Raw genomic sequence first — 18,333 nt, 5'->3', positions numbered from 1 at the left:
ACTAACCACAAATGTGTTGACCATAATTCAATCTCAACATTGCGGAACATACAGGTACCTCTATCTAGTTCTAGGTAGCTACTAGCTAGGTCTAGGCAGGTAGAGAGGGCCTCTATCTATTTGGTAGCTATAGTCTGTATCTTTACTATCTTTAGGTATTTAAATAAAAGTAAACAAACAATGGAGCCATTTGAGGGTAGACATTGTTTACTTTTATTTAAATACCTATATAGGTAATTCCATACACCACCCCAAAGTGTAATTGAGATAAAACATTTAACAGAATAATTTTTTTACATAGAGTCTGTGTGGAAAGAGAAGAGACGTGGAATGTATAGGGCTGAATACATTCGATGACTCTTCTCTTTCCGAACAGACTCTAGCCTGAATGAATTCTAATGTCTAATTATAATAATTGTATGATCCTAAATATGAAAAAGCCACTTACCTACCAGAATCAGAAACTGCATACACTCATTGTTTCGTTATGATCAATAGTATTTCAGCAGGAACAATGTATCATGTAAGAAATAAAATTCTGAAAAAGCGGAAGAGAATATTTCTGAGGTGAACTTCAATAGGAAAGTAAGAAGATGATCTCAGGAACATAAAGTGATTAAAGGCACTCCATGTTTTAATTTCCTTTATTGTACAATTAATCAAGAATTGTTAACTTCAAATACACCTATGACTTAAAACTAAATAAAGATGTTGACTAGTTGTATTAATCCTTTAATAATATCTTATCAGCGGCACCTTCAGACAGTAGCTCCCGCTCTGCCGCTGCTTTGGATGCTGCTATTCTCGGCTTCACATACTTAAAGTATTTGTAGGCATGATCGCCTAAAAGCAATGTTCCGTAAAGAGTTAGCCCAATGCAAACTATTACGCCCCCTCTGTGTAACTTATCATAAAGCATATTCCTTGCATACTTCTTCATGATTCCTGTAATAGCAACGATCAATAAAACAAATGTAGTTCTTTTAACTTTAGACCGAAATAACAAATTATCGACACAACAGAAAAGCGTTATGAAATACCAAATATGCGACTGTTTGGGACCTATATATATTATTTACCTTGATTGTAGCAAACTGGACAAAGTGGTTAGTATTTATGGTTTATTTCATTAAGTAAATATTAAAAGGATGGAATAATCACTAAATATTAAAGGTTACTCATTAATCAAACTGACATGTTATGTCACTTGACATCGACCAAAACAAACTTCCTAGCATAATGATAACCATGATATAGATAAGTCATTTTATCTCTGTTTCTATAGTTTGTTAGACAGAGATAGATTAACGGTTTTCGTATAGAATATCAACATGCTAGGGAAGCGGTATCTCGGGATATTTGAGACATGTTGGGACAAACATACAACTTCTTAAGGCTTCTACAGACCTTGCAACAAACGGCATGCGATTGTTGCCCAGAACTGTCTCATTTCAAATATAGACTAAGAGAGTCATACTGTATTTGTCTTACACTAGTACTAGCACCCAAAAGAAAGGGACGGGTATAATTTTCCTGGTTTCCTGACTGACAAATTGTGTTTTCCAGACTATACATTTTTTTATATAAAGAACCTTAATTGCATATGGGACGTCTTTAACGTGAACTTAAACAGATTGAAATGGAAATGACACTGACATTATATGTCACAGGATTGGGATTTAAATAATTGTAATTGTAGTATTTTGTAGGTTAATTTATTAGTTTAATAATAATTCTCAGATTTAGATAGAGTGAAGAGAGAGAAACTGCCTACCCAATACATATTTCTTCCATTGCCATAACTATGAAATATAGGCTGATTTTGACAAGCTACAGTATATTCAAGTCGATTAATTCAAGACTTTCATTAAGACACTTTTCTTCTAAAGTGCCTTTAACACCGGTGAATACTTTAGAGAAACAAGAGAGTACTAGAGTGAAAGTTGATAAGAACACCTTAGCGCTTTTAGAAAGACTGTCTCTAGTTAAATGTGACACAGCAGAAGGGGTGAACGTATTAGAGGACTCTATAGCATTTGCTGATAAAATTCTTCACATCAATACGGATAATGTCGAACCACTATACTCAGTGCTAGAAAAGGAGTAAGTTTCGAGAACATAACTATGTTGCCTAACTTCAAACTTGGGTAAATCCATTTGAACCCTCTCAGAAAATATTACCTCGTCTTAATACCAAAATCGTATAATCTGACACATGATTTACTAGAGTTGGAAATTAAGCGACTCAATTTAGCTTAATTTCATATCTTATTGCAGTTTACTTAAGGAAAACTTGTTTTATTTCAGGAACTTAAGTTTACGAGATGATGTTATAACACAAGGAAATTGCCAAAAAGATATTTTGAAAAATGCTACTGTGGTAGAGGATGACTATTTTGTGTCACCCCCAGGAAACATACCTCTGCATGAAATAGAAGTTGAAGAAAGAACAGCAGAAACAAAAGAAAATGAGAACTGAATTACAAAGAGTCATTAATTTAAAAAACTTTTTCAAAATCATAGGATCTTCTAGTAGCCATGTTACTTATAATTTTAAGAAACCTAGTAAAGTTTTATCTAATAATATTTACATAAATTGGCTAAAAGCAATTTCCACCAAGACCAACAAAAATTTCCCTGTATTGATAAACAAGAACTTGAAAGATTCAAAGAAAAAATCTCTTCCATTTGGTGTAATAAACCCATGCATACTTGATCAGCATGACATTTCTGTCCAACATTGTCTTTCTCAATTCGCTCCGGAAAAGAAAACTAATCTGCATTTGAAACTTTACATACCGAAACAGGATGCAATGCAGTACTTCATTCAGTGGCAACGTCTCAGAAAATATTGGTGGAGTTCAGTAAGTAAACATTACCAGTGACTAGTAAATATTCAAGAGGAACAACTTCCATACAATGTTGCATTCCGCATGCCTTTTTAGTATTATTCAATTTTAATTATACACCATGTTTTTATTGAATTCCGTTAACTTTGGGGTATGGTTAAGTACATTTAAGAGAACTAAATGGCATAGTTCATTTTCTAAAAAAAATATTGTTTTGCTTTTTGTTTTAAAAAAAATAAGTTTAAAAAGTAATTAAATGTAGCATGTAGCGTTGTTGTAATATGGGCGTTACATATGAACTCATTCTAAACACTAATCAATATGTAAACCGGCCCTAAGGCAAGTGTACACGCTTGTAGAGGCCTTATAGGAAAAAAATAAAATATTGATTATCCCCGAAATGGAGTTAATTAGAATATAGGTGTCTTTGAGAAAGTTACTTTATTTAAGCTCAGGAATGCACCCTTGAAATTAACGGAAAACAAAAAAACACAGTGTATACATATAACATTTTTTTTTAGATAACCACCACACCAAGTTTATTCTCTGTAAATGAAATGAAGTATGTGGATGACATGACTGAGGTGGACATAGTGGCTCAATTTCCCTGGGGACAAGAGGTGGTGGAAACTGTCACATTGAATAGTCAAGTCCCAGTAAGTAGTTTTTTTTTCATCATAAATATTTCATAGAAGTTTAAAATAACACTTGCACAGTCTGGGCTATCAAAATCGGTGCCAACTTAGCTTGGTCTAACAAGGTCTACAATTATTTATTTTAGATATTAATCTAAGATGTTGGTAATTGACTTCAGTTATTATAGAAGTATACAAATATACCCATTGTCGCCCAGGGTACCATGTTGTTGACTGTACAAACAGCTATGAGCACAAAAAGTGCCTGCATGAAAACTTGATGTTACTGTTCTTATCAAAGATTTCAAGAGTAAAGATAGGCCCCTTCATATAATTCTGACCGAGCATTTTCATTTGGTATGCCTCGGTGGAATGCTACAACGCGATTAGTTGATGAATTCGCATCACGCGCACGCAAGTCGCAAGTGTCGCAACTAGTTGCGTTAGACTGCACACTTGGCTCTCATTTAGTGCCCAGCAGTGTCACTGACACAAGGCCCATCTTTCATCATCATCATTCTCTTGCCCTTGTCCCATTCACTTGGGGTCGGCGCAGCATGTCTTTCTCTTCTACACTTCTCTGTCGCCCGTCATTTCATCATTCACTTGCGTTCGTTTCATATCATCTCTCACACAGTCCATCCACCTTTTCCTCAGTTTTCCTTTCCTCGTACTTCCCTCCACATTTATTTGTAAATTTTGTAATACCTTTCTCGTCACATGACTTTCATATCTCCGCATTCTAAGGCCCGTCTTTACGAAGTAATATACTTACATGTCAATGGTTTTTATAGGATGTGAAAAACGCGCTATGTATCAGCTGTTCGACAACTCTAGAAGGTGCCCTGTTTATTCTCCTGTTGGACGGACAGAATAACCCCTCTGATAGCCACTTGAGGCTTCACAGGAAAATGGCACCATACAAAATATCTTTTGCCTTAGACTATAAAGGTAAAATTTAAAATTATTAGTAAATATAACATGATTGAAGAACGGTCTTTATACTTCATGTGCAATAAGGACGATTCTATCAGAATTTCGTTTGGAATTTCAGATAAAAAGGTCCTTATTGCACTTGAAGCATTAGCTTTCTGTGATCAAAAGCCACAATTTAATCTTTTTTTTAAGCCCAACAGTTTGTTACAGATATTGACAATAAAGAAACATTGAATGAATTAGCTATCTTGCTGTACAACATATTGGAAGGTGAAAAAATATCCACCTGGCTTCCAGACTTTGCCTTATCAATGGAATCACAGGTAAACAAAACAGATATGTTATTATGTTTATCATAGAATTGACCATACAGTCTGTGTATTTTGTAATATAATTACTTTATTAACTTATTCTCCCCAAGGTAATACTACCCTAGTTTAGTAAGTTAATGTTTCTCAAAGTCACGAATCTCACGATTCTCTCGAGAATTGAGGCTTCTACAGATCTTGCGACAAATGGCATGAGATTTTACATAAATACTTACTAACTGAATAGGAGCAACGAATTCAATCGATTAAACAAATGCCGGAATGTATCGCAAATCGCATATGATTATCGGTGAGGATTTGAGAGGCCATTATGGTTACGGTAGGTAGGTATATTAATTCGTTATGTAATAAAACGCGCGCTAAGTTACCATTATTTGATAGGTGTTTGCAAGTAGCTTTTCGGTTATGGATAACTTTGTGAGGAAACCATACTAAACCCAATACCTACCTAAGGCCTTCTTTCCCCTCTGGATTGGTAGGTCGGATGGCAGTCGCTTTCGTAAAAACTACCTATGCAATTCTTGAGGTTAGTTGCCAAGCGGATTCCAGGCTCCCAGAAATACGGGACAGCGACGCGAGGAAGATGGATGAACTCGTTCTACAAATTTCTTAAGGCCCCTGTACATATTGGGCCAACGCAGGCCAGTCCAAGGGACGCAGCCATGCGGTAGAATAAGATAGCAATATCACTTGCTCCCTCTAACGCATAAATGCATCCCCAGACTGGCCCACGCTGGCCCAATATGTACAGGGGCCTTTACGAGTTAGACTAGTGATGTACTTACGTTTTTACTTTTCCCAATTTTAGATAAAGGAAAACCTGCTCATGGGAGTAGCTTACACAGCCGTGATCAGTGAAGGTACACTGTCAAATGGAATCATGCATTTATTAAACAGCAACACTACACTTAAGGTAAACAGAATAATATTCTTGAATTGAAAATGGTGGAGCTATTTACACAAGTGGCCTATGCAGACAGTACACGGTCTGTCACGGTACAGTCGACGTCAGATATACGTTTACACTTTTTGCCTTATTACAAAGGAGTAAGGTGCAAAATTGTAAACATATTTTTGACGTGGACTGTACGACCCACGTAAATACCAATTTTATTTCATCATATGGATACATTAAACCAATGAAATTCTAACTTATCTGATTGATTTCAGGAACAAATACACATCGCCGATTTAAGTTCTTACGCAGCACTTTTGTTTCAAAAGTAATTAATTAATTATAGATTGGAGTAGACAATAGAGTGAGTAATAATAATAATTAATAAAAGATTATTAATCTAAACTGGGGTTGTCTATCTTATGGCTCCTCTACACGATGGGCCAACGCCGGCTACTCCAAGGGACGCAGCCATGCGGTAGAATGAGATAGCAATATCACGTCTTGCTCCCTCTAACGCATAAATGCGTCCCTTGGAGTGGCCGGCGTTGGCCCATCGTGTTGAGGAGCCCTTATGAGTTAAAAAAACACCCAAGTCTGTCACTTTCAAATTTATTTAGATACGATTTTATTGCAAGACAATACATACAATGTTTTATTGAATGACACTGAGGTGCAAAAAAATACATACAATTGTCCATTGCTCCCACGTTGGGAACAAAGGTTGTCTCACGTTCGAATAAAATAAATAATCGGTTAGTTACATCAATTATACCGTTAAATTGGATACAATTGATCTATCTAGGGAGACAAATGGATACTCAATTACTCCCTTCATACATCCAGTTTTATAGTTACTTATATACCAAAATAGACTCAAAGCTACTTGATGAAAACTACAGCATAATCTATACTTTTTCGTTCTTTTTAATGCAGCTCAGCGTAAAATATAAAAACTCAATAATTTGATCTATAAATTAGTACAAGCCATAACTCGTTACGCAATATAAAACCGAAATCTCTTACATGTTTATTTTAAGTTTTAGTCAGAGGAAATTTTATCCTAAATTTATTTAATTGCTTGCCTCTTTAAGATCGTAAACTATGTTCAAGTGTTTCATTCTATTGTTATATGTATATAATACGTAAATATAGTAACTAGGTACTAATTATTATAAACTGAAAATGCACATGGCCCTTTATTTCATGAATTCTAGAGAAATCATTTCAATATGCTTTCATAGAAAATACAATGTTAAAATCATCGATGAACAAACTTAATAGTATTCACATTCGGAAACTATAAAGATCAATATCCCTCCATCTATCAGTGATAGATATTGTCAAGCTTCATTTAATATTATACCGGGTGTGGCCTGTAATATGAGCAAATAACTGTAGGCTGTAATCCTCATAGTGATCAACATTTGTTCAGCGACTTTTGAAAATAACTTGTAGTTTGATTTTTAATACACTTTAAAGGTTATTCAAAGACGCAATGTATTGCGAACTTTGTTATGTTTAAGACTTGACAAGCAACGTCAATCACAATGATATGGCGTGGCGATGGCGTCCATTGAAGATAATATTTATTTTGTATGAAAAATAGGGAGTCTAAATACTTCATAATTTTTAAAAGTTGTTGAACTAAAGTGTCACCGTTTGAGAAGTACAATCTATGTTTTAATTATTTGCTCATGTTACAGGCCGCACCCGGTATAATGGATTCAAGTCTTAAAAATATTTTGTTTTGAAAAGAGAAGACTTCCAATACTTTTACAAGTTAGTCACTACGCTAATTTCGTAGCGCTACGCCGTAACTGCTATCATGTAGGTATTTTTAGTTTTGTAGCGAAAATAGATGCTTGAAGTTTTGTGGTAAACGCTTAACGGGTTTATGTAACAACAGGTGTCCAATACAGTAGCAGTAGGGCAATGTTTACAGATAAAGAAACTTAGTTAATTGTTGAAATTAACTACGGAAACAGGATAGGGATTTATCAATTACATTATACGATACATACGATAGAATTCATCTATAATAAGCTTAAGAAACAGTTCAAATAACTAATAAGCAATCAATTTTGATCTGTGTTAATAATTTTATTAACATATAAATATTGTATTCAGCCAATCCAAGTTTCAATTTACCGCTCTCGTAACGTTATACTGATCAAATTACGCAAATTATAATAAACAGTAATAATAATTAAGTATAAAATTCCACACACATAATTGGTATCAGTAATCAACATTTCCATAACTATACTGACAATGGTTGTATATCTAGATCTTAGGTAAATTATTGGCTTATAAAAACACCTTCACGACACCTGTGTAAAGTTTTATTGCATCATTAAGCCGGCAGTTGCAGCTTCTTTCCTTTGAGAACTGTAAAAAGAAAAAAAAATGATAAGTATAAAGATAGTTTATTATTCAAGTAGGCATACATATTACAATGCGCTTATGAACGTCAAATAAAGCTACACGGCTCCAACCCTACACCTCTGCCTCATATGGGACCGGCAATAAAGTCGGCGGGACAAATCTTTTCAAAATATTACATCTTATAATTAACATGCATTACGAGTAAATGAGTAAGTGAATAACTAAAGAGCTACAAAGGTATTCTAGACACTGCTTGAAGTGGTATTAACGTAAAGAGCAATAATGAACCGGCTTCGTAGCCTAGATATGCGGGTACTACTACTGCTCTTGAACCCGCTCAAAAAATAAACACTTAGTTTTTAGAACACTTAACGCAACATAAGCGGCTCTTTGAGATTCCTAAAACCGGTGACTTCTACTGCAGTTGGCTCTTCTCAAGTTTGCCGACCCCTGGATCAAGTGCGAGTCGAACTCGCGTCCCAAGGGTGCCGTACTTCACACATTTTCGACCGAGAGAGCAAAACAAAGTTCTTACATTCAACTTGGCACACACGGCTGGCTAGGGGCACGACCCGGCATTTCCATGGTTTTTAACTGAGCTATCAGAGGATGGTTAGCAACTATACTTAGGCCCACTTGCACCATTCTACTAACCCGGGATTAAGCAGTTAAACCGTTAACCTAGTGTCAAATTGTACTGGTAACCACGATAACGCCAAGTTTAACCGGTTAACCCCGGATTAGTGGAATGGTGCAAGTGGGCCTTAATAACTTTGGTAACTTCTAATTTGGTTAATTTTGTGAGAACCAAGAAATTGTGAGCTCAAATCCCAGTAATGACATTTATACTTCTAGCATGAATATCCTAATTTAGTTTATTGATATTATTAACATCTAAGAAAGAATCGTGCCCCTCAAGTTTCACGACTAAAGAAGCCATCTTCTTGTACAATACAACCTAAGTTACCGCATAATGTATGGGGCCGTCCAGCGACAACACATACCTATATTATACTACAGCTACGGACTTTACACCTCTTCTATTACACTATGAACTAAATTTTGGATGTATCATCGCCCCATAATAAAAGCTTAACTTGCGACGAGGTTAGTCTACGTAAGATTGTTCCCAAATTTATTTATTTAGAATAACGAGCACGGACATTTCTGAATTTACTTTCTTAAATAACAAACAGAACGTTTTTACGTATGCATATTGATGGTCCTACAAGTAACACTCATAATATCCAATTCTGTTCAATTTAGAACTCATCTACGAACCCACGCGTTTAATTCTACTGGTTCTTACAACTGACAAGCGTGACTTAACTACCTACATAACCGTATGTATATGTGTGTGCTCTATGCTCTTTCTACTCTTAATCAAAAACCATGCTACGCTTCGTGAATTATATGATCTATTAAGGAGTGAGTTAGTTACGGTCTCCTGGGTCACTGATTGTGATTAGATTAGATTTGTTTATTCCAAGATGAAAATTACACTATAAATTTGCTACTACTACTAAAACTTGATTTTAACCTCGTAAGGCACAATGTGCATTAAGTACAAATTTACAATGATCACTCAGTTTCAATCTAAACAGAACCTTTCATAAGTAGCATTTATTTTGTTTCATTGCTTTCTCGAACGAAAATCATCCGCATTTATTATACTGCAAGGTTCAAATTAAGATTGTATGGTGGGCCTTACAAGGTTAAGGCACTTAATTCACAAAACACCCCTCAGGGGTAGCTACCTCTGTTCGAAATAATGCTATTCTTTACACCGATGGGCCCATGGATCGTCGTTTCCAGGCCACCCTTATAGTGGTCCGACCCGAGTTTGTTAACAGAACATTTCTTGCCTTTCCAAACAGTGTGTACTTATAGTTCGTTTTGTTTAGCATTAGAAATAAGGTAAACAATCTTGATGTGTCTTTTAATTGAAAACACATTTTAAAAATAAGTTACGGCAAATATGTAACAATTATGAATCTAATACCATATTTTATATTCTACTGCTTTCATAAGTAATAGTTATTGATTTTTAAAAAGCGTTTTTCAATTAAAAGACATGTCAAGATTGCTTACCTTCTTACAAGTTCTTTCTAATGCTAAAAAAACGAACTATAGTAAGGGGCAAAAAATAATTCCTTATCAATGACAGATCAAGAACCACTGCTCTAGGATTCTAAGAACCATGAACTCATTACATTGACTCGCTTGTTTCTATCTCTATCGCAAGCACGTAATTATATTGCTGTCCCGCCGAGGCCGACATGATGCCGACGTAACAGCAATATAATTATGCGCCTGCGATAGAGACAGGCAGAGGCGGGTAAATGTGCGAAATTCTTCGTGGCCTTAGGTACTTTAGGGTGGTATTCCATCTGTCCAATGTGTATTTTGTCTCACATTTTGCTTAGTAAGAGTGAGACGCAATGGCAATCGACCAAGAAATTGGACAGATGGAATACCAACCTTAGCCACAAAACATGCTATGACCATCACCATTATGAAAATCACCAATTGAAATATGTTTACCTTTCGTGATGTAAAGATAGAAGAAATCGCAGTAGAGTACAGTCTGCACGACGCCAGCAACGATAGCGATTAACTCGTAATGATCCTCCACGACGTAGCGGTACACCTGAAAATCAAATTACAATCATTGCATCTAAACTACTAAATAGGTAGATATATCGGAGCGGCCAAGGAGTTCACAATTTCTGAACAAGCACTTTAACTCCTTGACAATAGAGGCGTGCTCAGATATTTGTGAGCACTTTGGCCGCTCCGATATATCTGATGGCGACTGTACCGTAAAATCGGGTAACTATAGTCTTTATGTACAAGTATGGTCCAGTTTTTAATGTTGAGTCTTAGGGGTTGTGCACTAATCACGCGAGGTGTTTTCGGCTACTTTTTGACCCCCCTCCCCCTTGGTGACATTTGGTGAGGTTTTTGTTTTGCCCCCCTCCCACCACACAACCTCACGTATTTTTTTAATTTTTTTCATTCGACCTAATTTTAAGATAAATAGTATTGTATATAGAAAATCTTGTTTACTTTTCTATTTTTGTTAAATAGACTCGCTATTTTGAAGTGCAGAGTGAAGATTTATGTTTAACGAAACCGAGAAAAAGTATCTACTCATGTGGTAGGTTCTTTTTTCTTAGTTTCGATCATGATTTTTTCGTGACTCCCCCTCCCCCTATCGAACCTCGCGTGATTTGTGCACAAGTTTTTAACGAGCCTTTATGATTTGTACTCGTTACATTTATTTTGGGGCTCAGATACACTAATGCTCTTTCTATATTATATACTCAACATAATTTGAAAATACTTATACATATTTTACTGGAACTTGAATTTTGACCAAAGTTGTAATCTGTGGACTAAAGTTACCTGATTTTACGGTAACACTTTCTTGCATGTGACATAATTCCTGAGGTAAGGTTAAAGTTATTACTTATTATGATGGTTTTGATTGTTTCTGTTTCTTTTTAACAATTGTAGTATAAATCGGTTTATAATGCCCAATTTTTGTACTGCTATCAACTTACTACATCTAATACTGGATGATACTATAACTGGAGAAAAAACCGGGCAAGTGCGAGTCGGACTCGCGCACGAAGGTTCCGTACCATAAAGCAAAAAAAAACCGGAAAAAAAATGCAAAAACAAAACGGTCACCCATCCAAGTACTGACCACGCCCGACGTTGCTTAACTTTGGTCAAAAATCACGTTTTCTGTATGGGAGCCCCACTTAAATCTTTATTTTATTCTGTTTTTAGTATTTGTTGTTATAGCGGCAACAGAAATACATCATCTGTGAAAATTTCAACTGTCTAGCTATCACGGTTCGTGAGATACAGCCTGGTGACAGACAGACGGACGGACGGACAGCGAAGTCTTAGTAATAGGGTCCCGTTTTACCCTTTTGATACGGAACCCTAAAAATCTAGCTAAAGCATTACTGTATACACAGTTCATGACTTTATCTTTAATCTTATCTAACTCTATTGTAATAATGTATTAATAGGAACATTACAAGTTACACTACAGTCAAAGTACGTCAGTATTCATTATTACAAGTAAAATTGTAAAAATGCTGTAGAAATTATCTTTCTTACTTATAGATATTTTCAATTTCTTACTTATAAATTGTATACTCATAATATGTATCATAAATATAATATCATAAATTGTGTTGGACCTATGTTGTCTTAAATGAACGGATTTATTATTATAATTATATTTGATTGAAGGATGGCCTTCAAACCATAATTATGAGTATACAATTCAATAAACTAATCATTAGGGAAGAAACAACAATAATGATTTTGCTAAACAAGCTTTAAATTTCACATGGTCTCATTTCGACCAAGATGGAGGTTTTCAGAAAAAGTGTACCATTTACTTTTATAAGAAAAACTAATGATGCTTGGATTATTTCGACTCGGAATCAAGAATGTCCCTAGTATCCAGTACAAGGGCTGTTATCGGTATTAATAATGGTATATTACAAATAATAATAATTACCCAGTTAAGTAAATAGAGGGCTCGGTAAGATCCAAGGGCAAACAGGTAATGAGAAGTGATGCTCTCTGCTTCACCCGTCTTCGATACTAAGAACAGCTGCGGCAAGATGGCCACTGATTCCAAGTAAATGGAGAAGGTCCACATGACCTGAAAATGACACAAATATTATTACTATCAATTTGAAATCACCTTCTGGAATAGTTGAAGGTACATATAAAATTTTATGTAACTTTATACAGACATTATAGTTTCTGGCTTATAATTTTTTTTATTGAACTTTTTTTTTTAGTCTTCCAACCAAATTTTATGGAGTCATAGTTTCTGAAGAAAAGTTACTACAGAATTCAAAATACCTAGGTTGTGATATTGGCAATGGTGGTGATGATGACTACATGTATGATTGTATGAATGTATGTATAAACTCTTTATTGAACAAAACGCAAATATGGCACAGGATAGGCACAGGGTTGGGCAGTATTTCAATTACATGTATTTGAAATACGTATTTGAAATACATTGTAGTATTTTGTATTTGTATTTCAAATACTACCTGGAAAAGTATTTTGTATTTGGTATTTCAAATACTGCACTCACATGTATTTTGTATTTTGTATTTCAAATACTTCAAGCTTCAAAATACATTTCTACAAAATACATTTTATTAAATTCTATGATCCTAAAATGGAACGTTTTTTTTTAAATATAATGTACAACTTGTACGAGGGCAAATATGTACCATGCGCGAGTTATTCTGCGCGGAACTTTTCGTCAACAGCCAGGGGATAGAGTCATTACAGTAGTTTCCGTCCATGCTCTAGTTTTCGACCACTTGACAGATAGGCAAATAATATATTTCATTTTTAATTTACTATTTGCAGCAATGTAGGTTTATATTAGTGATGTACCGACTATTGATTTGGCCGACTAGCCGACTAGCCGACTAATCGGCGCTCAGATGGCCGATTAGTCGGCCGACTAGTCGGCTAGTCGGCCAGATCATTTAGGTTCGTCTAAATTTGGTTCAGATGCACTTACAAACAATCGTTTTACCCCTATCGTCGACAACCCTACCTAAATGCAAAAAAGGTCGTAATAAGCTAAAAAATAAAAAAAGCTAAGGCTTTCATACGACAACCGGACAATCGGATATAAGAAAGCGACCACACTGTCAATAATTCAAACAAAATTTTCGTAAGCACCCTAAATAGGAATTTGGGTAAAATAGGTGAAAAGCTTAAGAAAATATTTGCTGTTTATTTCTTTTTGCCCTGTTTTTCTGTCACTTATAAAGTGCCGACTAATCGGCCATTTTTGCCGACTAGTCGCCGACTAATCGCCGACTACAAATGAGGCCGGATAGTCGGCTTTCCCGACTAGTCGGCGACTAGTCGGTACATCCCTAGTTTATATTCAAATTTCGTCAAGTGGATGAAAACTAGAGCTGGACGAAAACAAGCGCAATGACCCTATACGTTTTTAGGAAAGGATATTCGTTAAACAAACTAAACGATTAGACAAAAAGAATTAAAAGTATTTTGTATTTTGTATTTGAAATACATTATTTTAAACACTGTAATTTGTATTTTGTATTTCAAATACCAGTCACCAAAGTAGTTTGTATTTGGTATTTCAAATACTTTTAAAAATGTATTTTGTAATTTGTATTTGAAATACGTGGAAGCCAGTATTTTGCCCAACCCTGGATAGGCAGTACAAAGACGAACTTATCTCTTTAAGGATCTCTTCCAGTTAACCTATAATTTGATCAAACAGTCTAACATACATACTAAAAATCTCTAATTGAGGAAAAATTTATGAAAAATCAATAAATTATTATATTATGATGCGCTTATTTTTTCTCAGAAACCATGTTAAATAATGGACTGGACACTCCTTATGATGCAATGCAATTCATAAAAAAAATTGGCCAGGTGCAAGTCAGATTCCACAAAAGGTTCCTCACCATTACGCAAAAAAAACGACAAAAAATCACATTTGTGGTATAGGAGCCCCACTTAAATTGTTATTTTATTGTTTTTAGAACTACATCTGTGCAAATTTCAACTGTCATGGTTCATGAGATACAGCCTGGTGACATCCAGACAGATTGACAGCAGAGTCTTAGTATAATGGGGTTCCGTTTTTACCTTTTGGGTATGGAACCCTAAAAATGAGATGTAAACTCCTTGTAAGATAAGTCAAGCCATAAATACACATACCATGTGTATCTTATACCTTTAAACGAGCAATTCTTGTTTATTTATACATATATGTATATAAATATTGGGGATCTCGGAAATGGCTGTAACAATTTCGATGAAATTTGCTATATGGGGGTTTTCGGGGGCGATGAATTGATCTAGCCAGGTCTTATCTCTGGGAAAATTTTTGAGTTTTTATATGTTTTCCGAGCAAAGCTCGGTCTCCCAGATATAAATATTAAGTTTGGATGACAAAACGGTGTAAGTAGCTACTTGGTATTTTTGACAAGACTCACCTCTAGCACAGTGAAGTCATGGTGAATCAGCAGCGCCAGCACAAAGCATGGAACCAACAGAAACTCAATTCTGAACGTGTCATGGTTGTGGTCATAGGTGGCTCTGAACTTGACGTAGATCAAATACACAGTAGCGCAAGAGGCGACGATGAACACCAGTTTCATAACAGTGTTATAAGCAGACACGTAAGTCGTCAACAGATCTAAATATCGCATCGTATACACAATTGCAAAGAGTATCTGCGATTTTCCCGATATACCTGTAAATAGATAGAAAACCAATACGTTTATTATGACCAAATACTCTTCGACAATCACTCCACATAACATAACAGACGCCGAGCATGCCGGTCATGTTACTACCCAAAGTGGAATCTTATTGTACCTGCACATGATCTCGTTTTCCATATTTTGAGTAATAGTATTATAATAGCTAGAAGGTGGGACAAATCACCAAGTAAACGGAATATATTCATGGTTTAATATTTTAGTACACTCCTTATCTTTTTAACGCCGCGTATACTATCATCTATCAAGCGAAAATGACGTGGCTGAATGACAGAACCTTCTTACTTGAGAAGACAGATAATCAAAAAGTATCCCATGTCTTTATTCATCACATATAGCATGATTCGACCCTTGATGGATTTTAATATGTGAAATTATTAATTGTTAAATAATTTTATCAATTTATTCAAAATCGAAATATTATAACAAAAGACTGACGCTGTTTAAGCCTCAATTTAAAACGTGGAAACGCAGTGCCGTGTTTGACAGTTAACTTGACAGATATTCATTTGTAGGTTATTTTTCTGAAATCTAATACAAACGTGACCTCACGTGTATTCGTGTAAAGACGTAACGTAACAAATAGATACAGAAGTTTATTTTAAATGGTGTGAATAAGTGATTTCTTGTGAATTTAACTATCTCTCAAAATGGTACGCCATAATAATCAGCTGCCCAACAACCTCACGCAACTGCAAAATCTAATCAAGAGGGATCCAGAATCATATAAGGAAGAATTCAATCAACAATTGGCTCATTTTGAAACCACTTTGGAGATATTTAACCTTAATCCGACGCAATACAACAAGAAATTAGATGAACAATCTATGTTCCTAGCTCAAGTGGCCCAGTGCTATTTGGAAGATATGAAATTTTTTCCTCAGAAAATAATTGATATCTTAAAAAGTCACAACACGACTTTGCACAATGATATGCGTCTTGCATTGTGTAAATGTTTAATTTTACTGAGAAACAAAAATTTCATCACACCTTTTGATTTGTTGGAGCTGTTTTTCAACTTATTGAAATGTCAAGATAAGCACTTAAGAGAGTTCTTAAAAACTCATATCATAACAGATATTAAGAACATGAATATGAAGCATAAAGATATGAAATTTAATTCAACACTGCAGAACTTTATGTTTTCCATGCTGAGGAATTCTGATACCAAAGCTGCAAAATTATCATTGGATATTTTAATAGAGCTTTATCATAAGAATATATGGAATGATCAGAAGACAGTGAACATAATTGCTGACATTGGATGTTTTTCCAAAGTAACTAAGGTTATGGTTGCTTCATTAAAATTCTTTTTGGGCCGAGACGAGGCTGAAAAGGAGGAGAACTCAGATAGTGAAGATGAAGTGGATCCAAGGGACACCATGATTGCCAATAAATTTAACAAAAAAACAAGGAAAAGGGATAAGATGGTTGAAAAAGTGAAGAAAGTAGCAAAGAAGTTAAAAAAGAAGAAAGAAAAGGCTCCTGTATTTAATTTCTCTGCACTGCACTTACTTAACAACCCACAAGGTTTTGCTGAGAAACTGTTCAAATTAATGGAGTCATCTAATGAAAGATTTGAAGTAAAACTCATGTGCCTTGATGTCATCTCAAGGCTTATTGGATTGCACAATTTGTTCTTGTTTAACTACTATCCATTCATTGCAAGGCTCCTGCTGCCACATCAGAGAGAAGTCACTAGAATACTTCAGTTTGTGGCCCAGGCGTCCCATGAACTTGTACCAGCTGAAATTATAGAACCAGTCATGAGGGCTATTGCAAATAATTTTATCACAGAAAGAAACTCCACAGATGTTATGGCTGTTGGATTAAATGCAGTAAGAGAGATCTGTGCCCGCTGTCCTCTTGCTATCACAGAGGACCTATTGAGAGACTTAGTACAGTATAAAAACTACAAGGAAAAATCTGTCATGATGGCTGCCAGATCACTCATTCAGCTATACAGACAATCAATGCCCACTCTTTTGCACAAAAAAGACAGGGGAAGGCCAACTGAAGCTTCCTTAGAGCTTAAAACAAAGAAATATGGTGATATGGACATTAAGGACTATGTGCCGGGCTCTGAAGTTCTTCTAGAAAAGAAGGATATCACTGAGGATGAGAAAAAGAAAAAGAAAGGAAACAAGAAAAAGGGTAATGAGTCTGATAGTGATGACTGGGTGGATGTTAATTCAGATGAGTCAGAAATTGATATATCTGACAGTGATGAAAATAGTGATGATGGAGAAGAAGAAGAAGAAGAAGAGGTTGTGGAAGAAGAAGAAGACAATGATGAAGATGCAGGAAACAAAGGTAACCAACCAGAAAGTAATGAAGCAAACATTGATAATGTAAACACTAGGAAAACATTAAAAGCCAAAAGAAAGTTAAATAAAGAAGATATTGCAGAGAAAGTTGAAACTGCAAGAAATATAGCAATGGAAACTATTTTCACTGATGAAGATTTTAAGAGAATTGATGCTGCACAGGTTAAGAAACATGTGAGTGGAGTAAAGAGAAACAAGAGTGTTGTAGAAGATGAAGAGGAGTCTGGAGAATTAGTCCAGCTCTCTGCTATTGAGAATATTCACAAAAAGAGGAAGCATGACAAAAATGCTAGATTGGAATCAGTTCTCAAGGGAAGGGAAGAGAGAGACAAATTTGGTTATAAAGACAGAAGGAAGAATATACATTGCTCTAAAACTAACCGAGAAAAAAGGAAAACTAAGAACTATCAAATGGTCAAACATAAAGCTAAGGGCAAAATCAAACGATCATTTAAAGACAAACAGATTGCTTTCAGAAATTATTTGATTAAGCAGAAGAAAATGAAATAATTAAAATTAAAATGTACCTTTTCTCAATTCTGTATTGTTTTCTTTGAAATATTTGTTATTGCCTTTCTGAGCTTTTTATTTAATTCCACGCATTATTTTGTATTGAAGGTGAAGGGTGAAGAGACTGAAGAGA

General features: G+C 35.2%; 4 protein-coding genes across 4 annotated transcripts; 3 read left to right on the top strand and 1 right to left on the bottom strand.

Moving 5' to 3' along the window:
* Positions 1–1,692: 1,692 nt before the first annotated feature.
* LOC134667303 (glutamyl-tRNA(Gln) amidotransferase subunit C, mitochondrial) lies at positions 1,693–2,479 on the top strand. The gene is made up of 2 exons (XM_063524647.1): positions 1,693–2,103; positions 2,308–2,479. Exons 1-2 carry the CDS (start codon positions 1,805–1,807, stop codon positions 2,477–2,479), a joined length of 471 nt encoding a protein of 156 aa, XP_063380717.1. The 5' UTR covers positions 1,693–1,804.
* LOC134667302 (DNA polymerase subunit gamma-2, mitochondrial) lies at positions 2,469–6,049 on the top strand. Its single transcript, XM_063524646.1, has 6 exons — positions 2,469–2,864; positions 3,371–3,505; positions 4,279–4,435; positions 4,631–4,743; positions 5,558–5,662; positions 5,920–6,049. Exons 1-6 carry the CDS (start codon positions 2,469–2,471, stop codon positions 5,974–5,976), a joined length of 963 nt encoding a protein of 320 aa, XP_063380716.1. The 3' UTR covers positions 5,977–6,049.
* Positions 6,050–6,240: 191 nt separating this feature from the next.
* LOC134667301 (ER lumen protein-retaining receptor) lies at positions 6,241–15,631 on the bottom strand. The gene is made up of 5 exons (XM_063524645.1): positions 15,461–15,631; positions 15,076–15,335; positions 12,579–12,725; positions 10,577–10,682; positions 6,241–8,035 (listed from the first exon to the last, which is right to left on the bottom strand). Exons 1-5 carry the CDS (start codon positions 15,549–15,551, stop codon positions 8,001–8,003), a joined length of 639 nt encoding a protein of 212 aa, XP_063380715.1. The 5' UTR covers positions 15,552–15,631; the 3' UTR covers positions 6,241–8,000.
* A 269-nt stretch (positions 15,632–15,900) lies between these two features.
* Positions 15,901–18,265, top strand: LOC134667300 (protein SDA1 homolog). Its single transcript, XM_063524644.1, has one exon. The coding sequence runs from the start codon at positions 16,014–16,016 to the stop codon at positions 18,198–18,200; it is 2,187 nt and encodes a 728-aa protein (XP_063380714.1). The 5' UTR covers positions 15,901–16,013; the 3' UTR covers positions 18,201–18,265.
* The last annotated feature ends 68 nt before the right edge of the window (positions 18,266–18,333 follow it).

Source organism: Cydia fagiglandana, chromosome 9 (genome assembly GCF_963556715.1).
Source record: "Cydia fagiglandana chromosome 9, ilCydFagi1.1, whole genome shotgun sequence".
Classification (NCBI taxonomy): domain Eukaryota; kingdom Metazoa; phylum Arthropoda; class Insecta; order Lepidoptera; family Tortricidae; genus Cydia; species Cydia fagiglandana.
The sequence above is the reverse complement of the archived record's forward strand: the minus strand, read 5'-3'. Positions and strand labels throughout refer to the sequence as shown.

Excerpts from the sequence above, each read along its gene's own strand:
- LOC134667303 (XM_063524647.1), top strand. The coding sequence starts at position 1,805 with ATGAAATATAGGCTGATTTTGACAAGCTACAGTATATTCAAGTCGATT. Across the intron at positions 2,104-2,307 it reads TACTCAGTGCTAGAAAAGGA|GAACTTAAGTTTACGAGATG; the intron begins GTAAGTTTCGAG and ends GTTTTATTTCAG.
- LOC134667302 (XM_063524646.1), top strand. The coding sequence starts at position 2,469 with ATGAGAACTGAATTACAAAGAGTCATTAATTTAAAAAACTTTTTCAAA. Across the intron at positions 4,436-4,630 it reads TTTTGCCTTAGACTATAAAG|ATATTGACAATAAAGAAACA; the intron begins GTAAAATTTAAA and ends AGTTTGTTACAG. Across the intron at positions 4,744-5,557 it reads CCTTATCAATGGAATCACAG|ATAAAGGAAAACCTGCTCAT; the intron begins GTAAACAAAACA and ends TCCCAATTTTAG.
- LOC134667301 (XM_063524645.1), bottom strand. The coding sequence starts at position 15,551 with ATGAATATATTCCGTTTACTTGGTGATTTGTCCCACCTTCTAGCTATT. Across the intron at positions 15,336-15,460 it reads GAAAACGAGATCATGTGCAG|GTATATCGGGAAAATCGCAG; the intron begins GTACAATAAGAT and ends ATCTATTTACAG. Across the intron at positions 10,683-12,578 it reads CCCTCTATTTACTTAACTGG|GTGTACCGCTACGTCGTGGA; the intron begins GTAATTATTATT and ends TTTGATTTTCAG.
- LOC134667300 (XM_063524644.1), top strand. The coding sequence starts at position 16,014 with ATGGTACGCCATAATAATCAGCTGCCCAACAACCTCACGCAACTGCAA.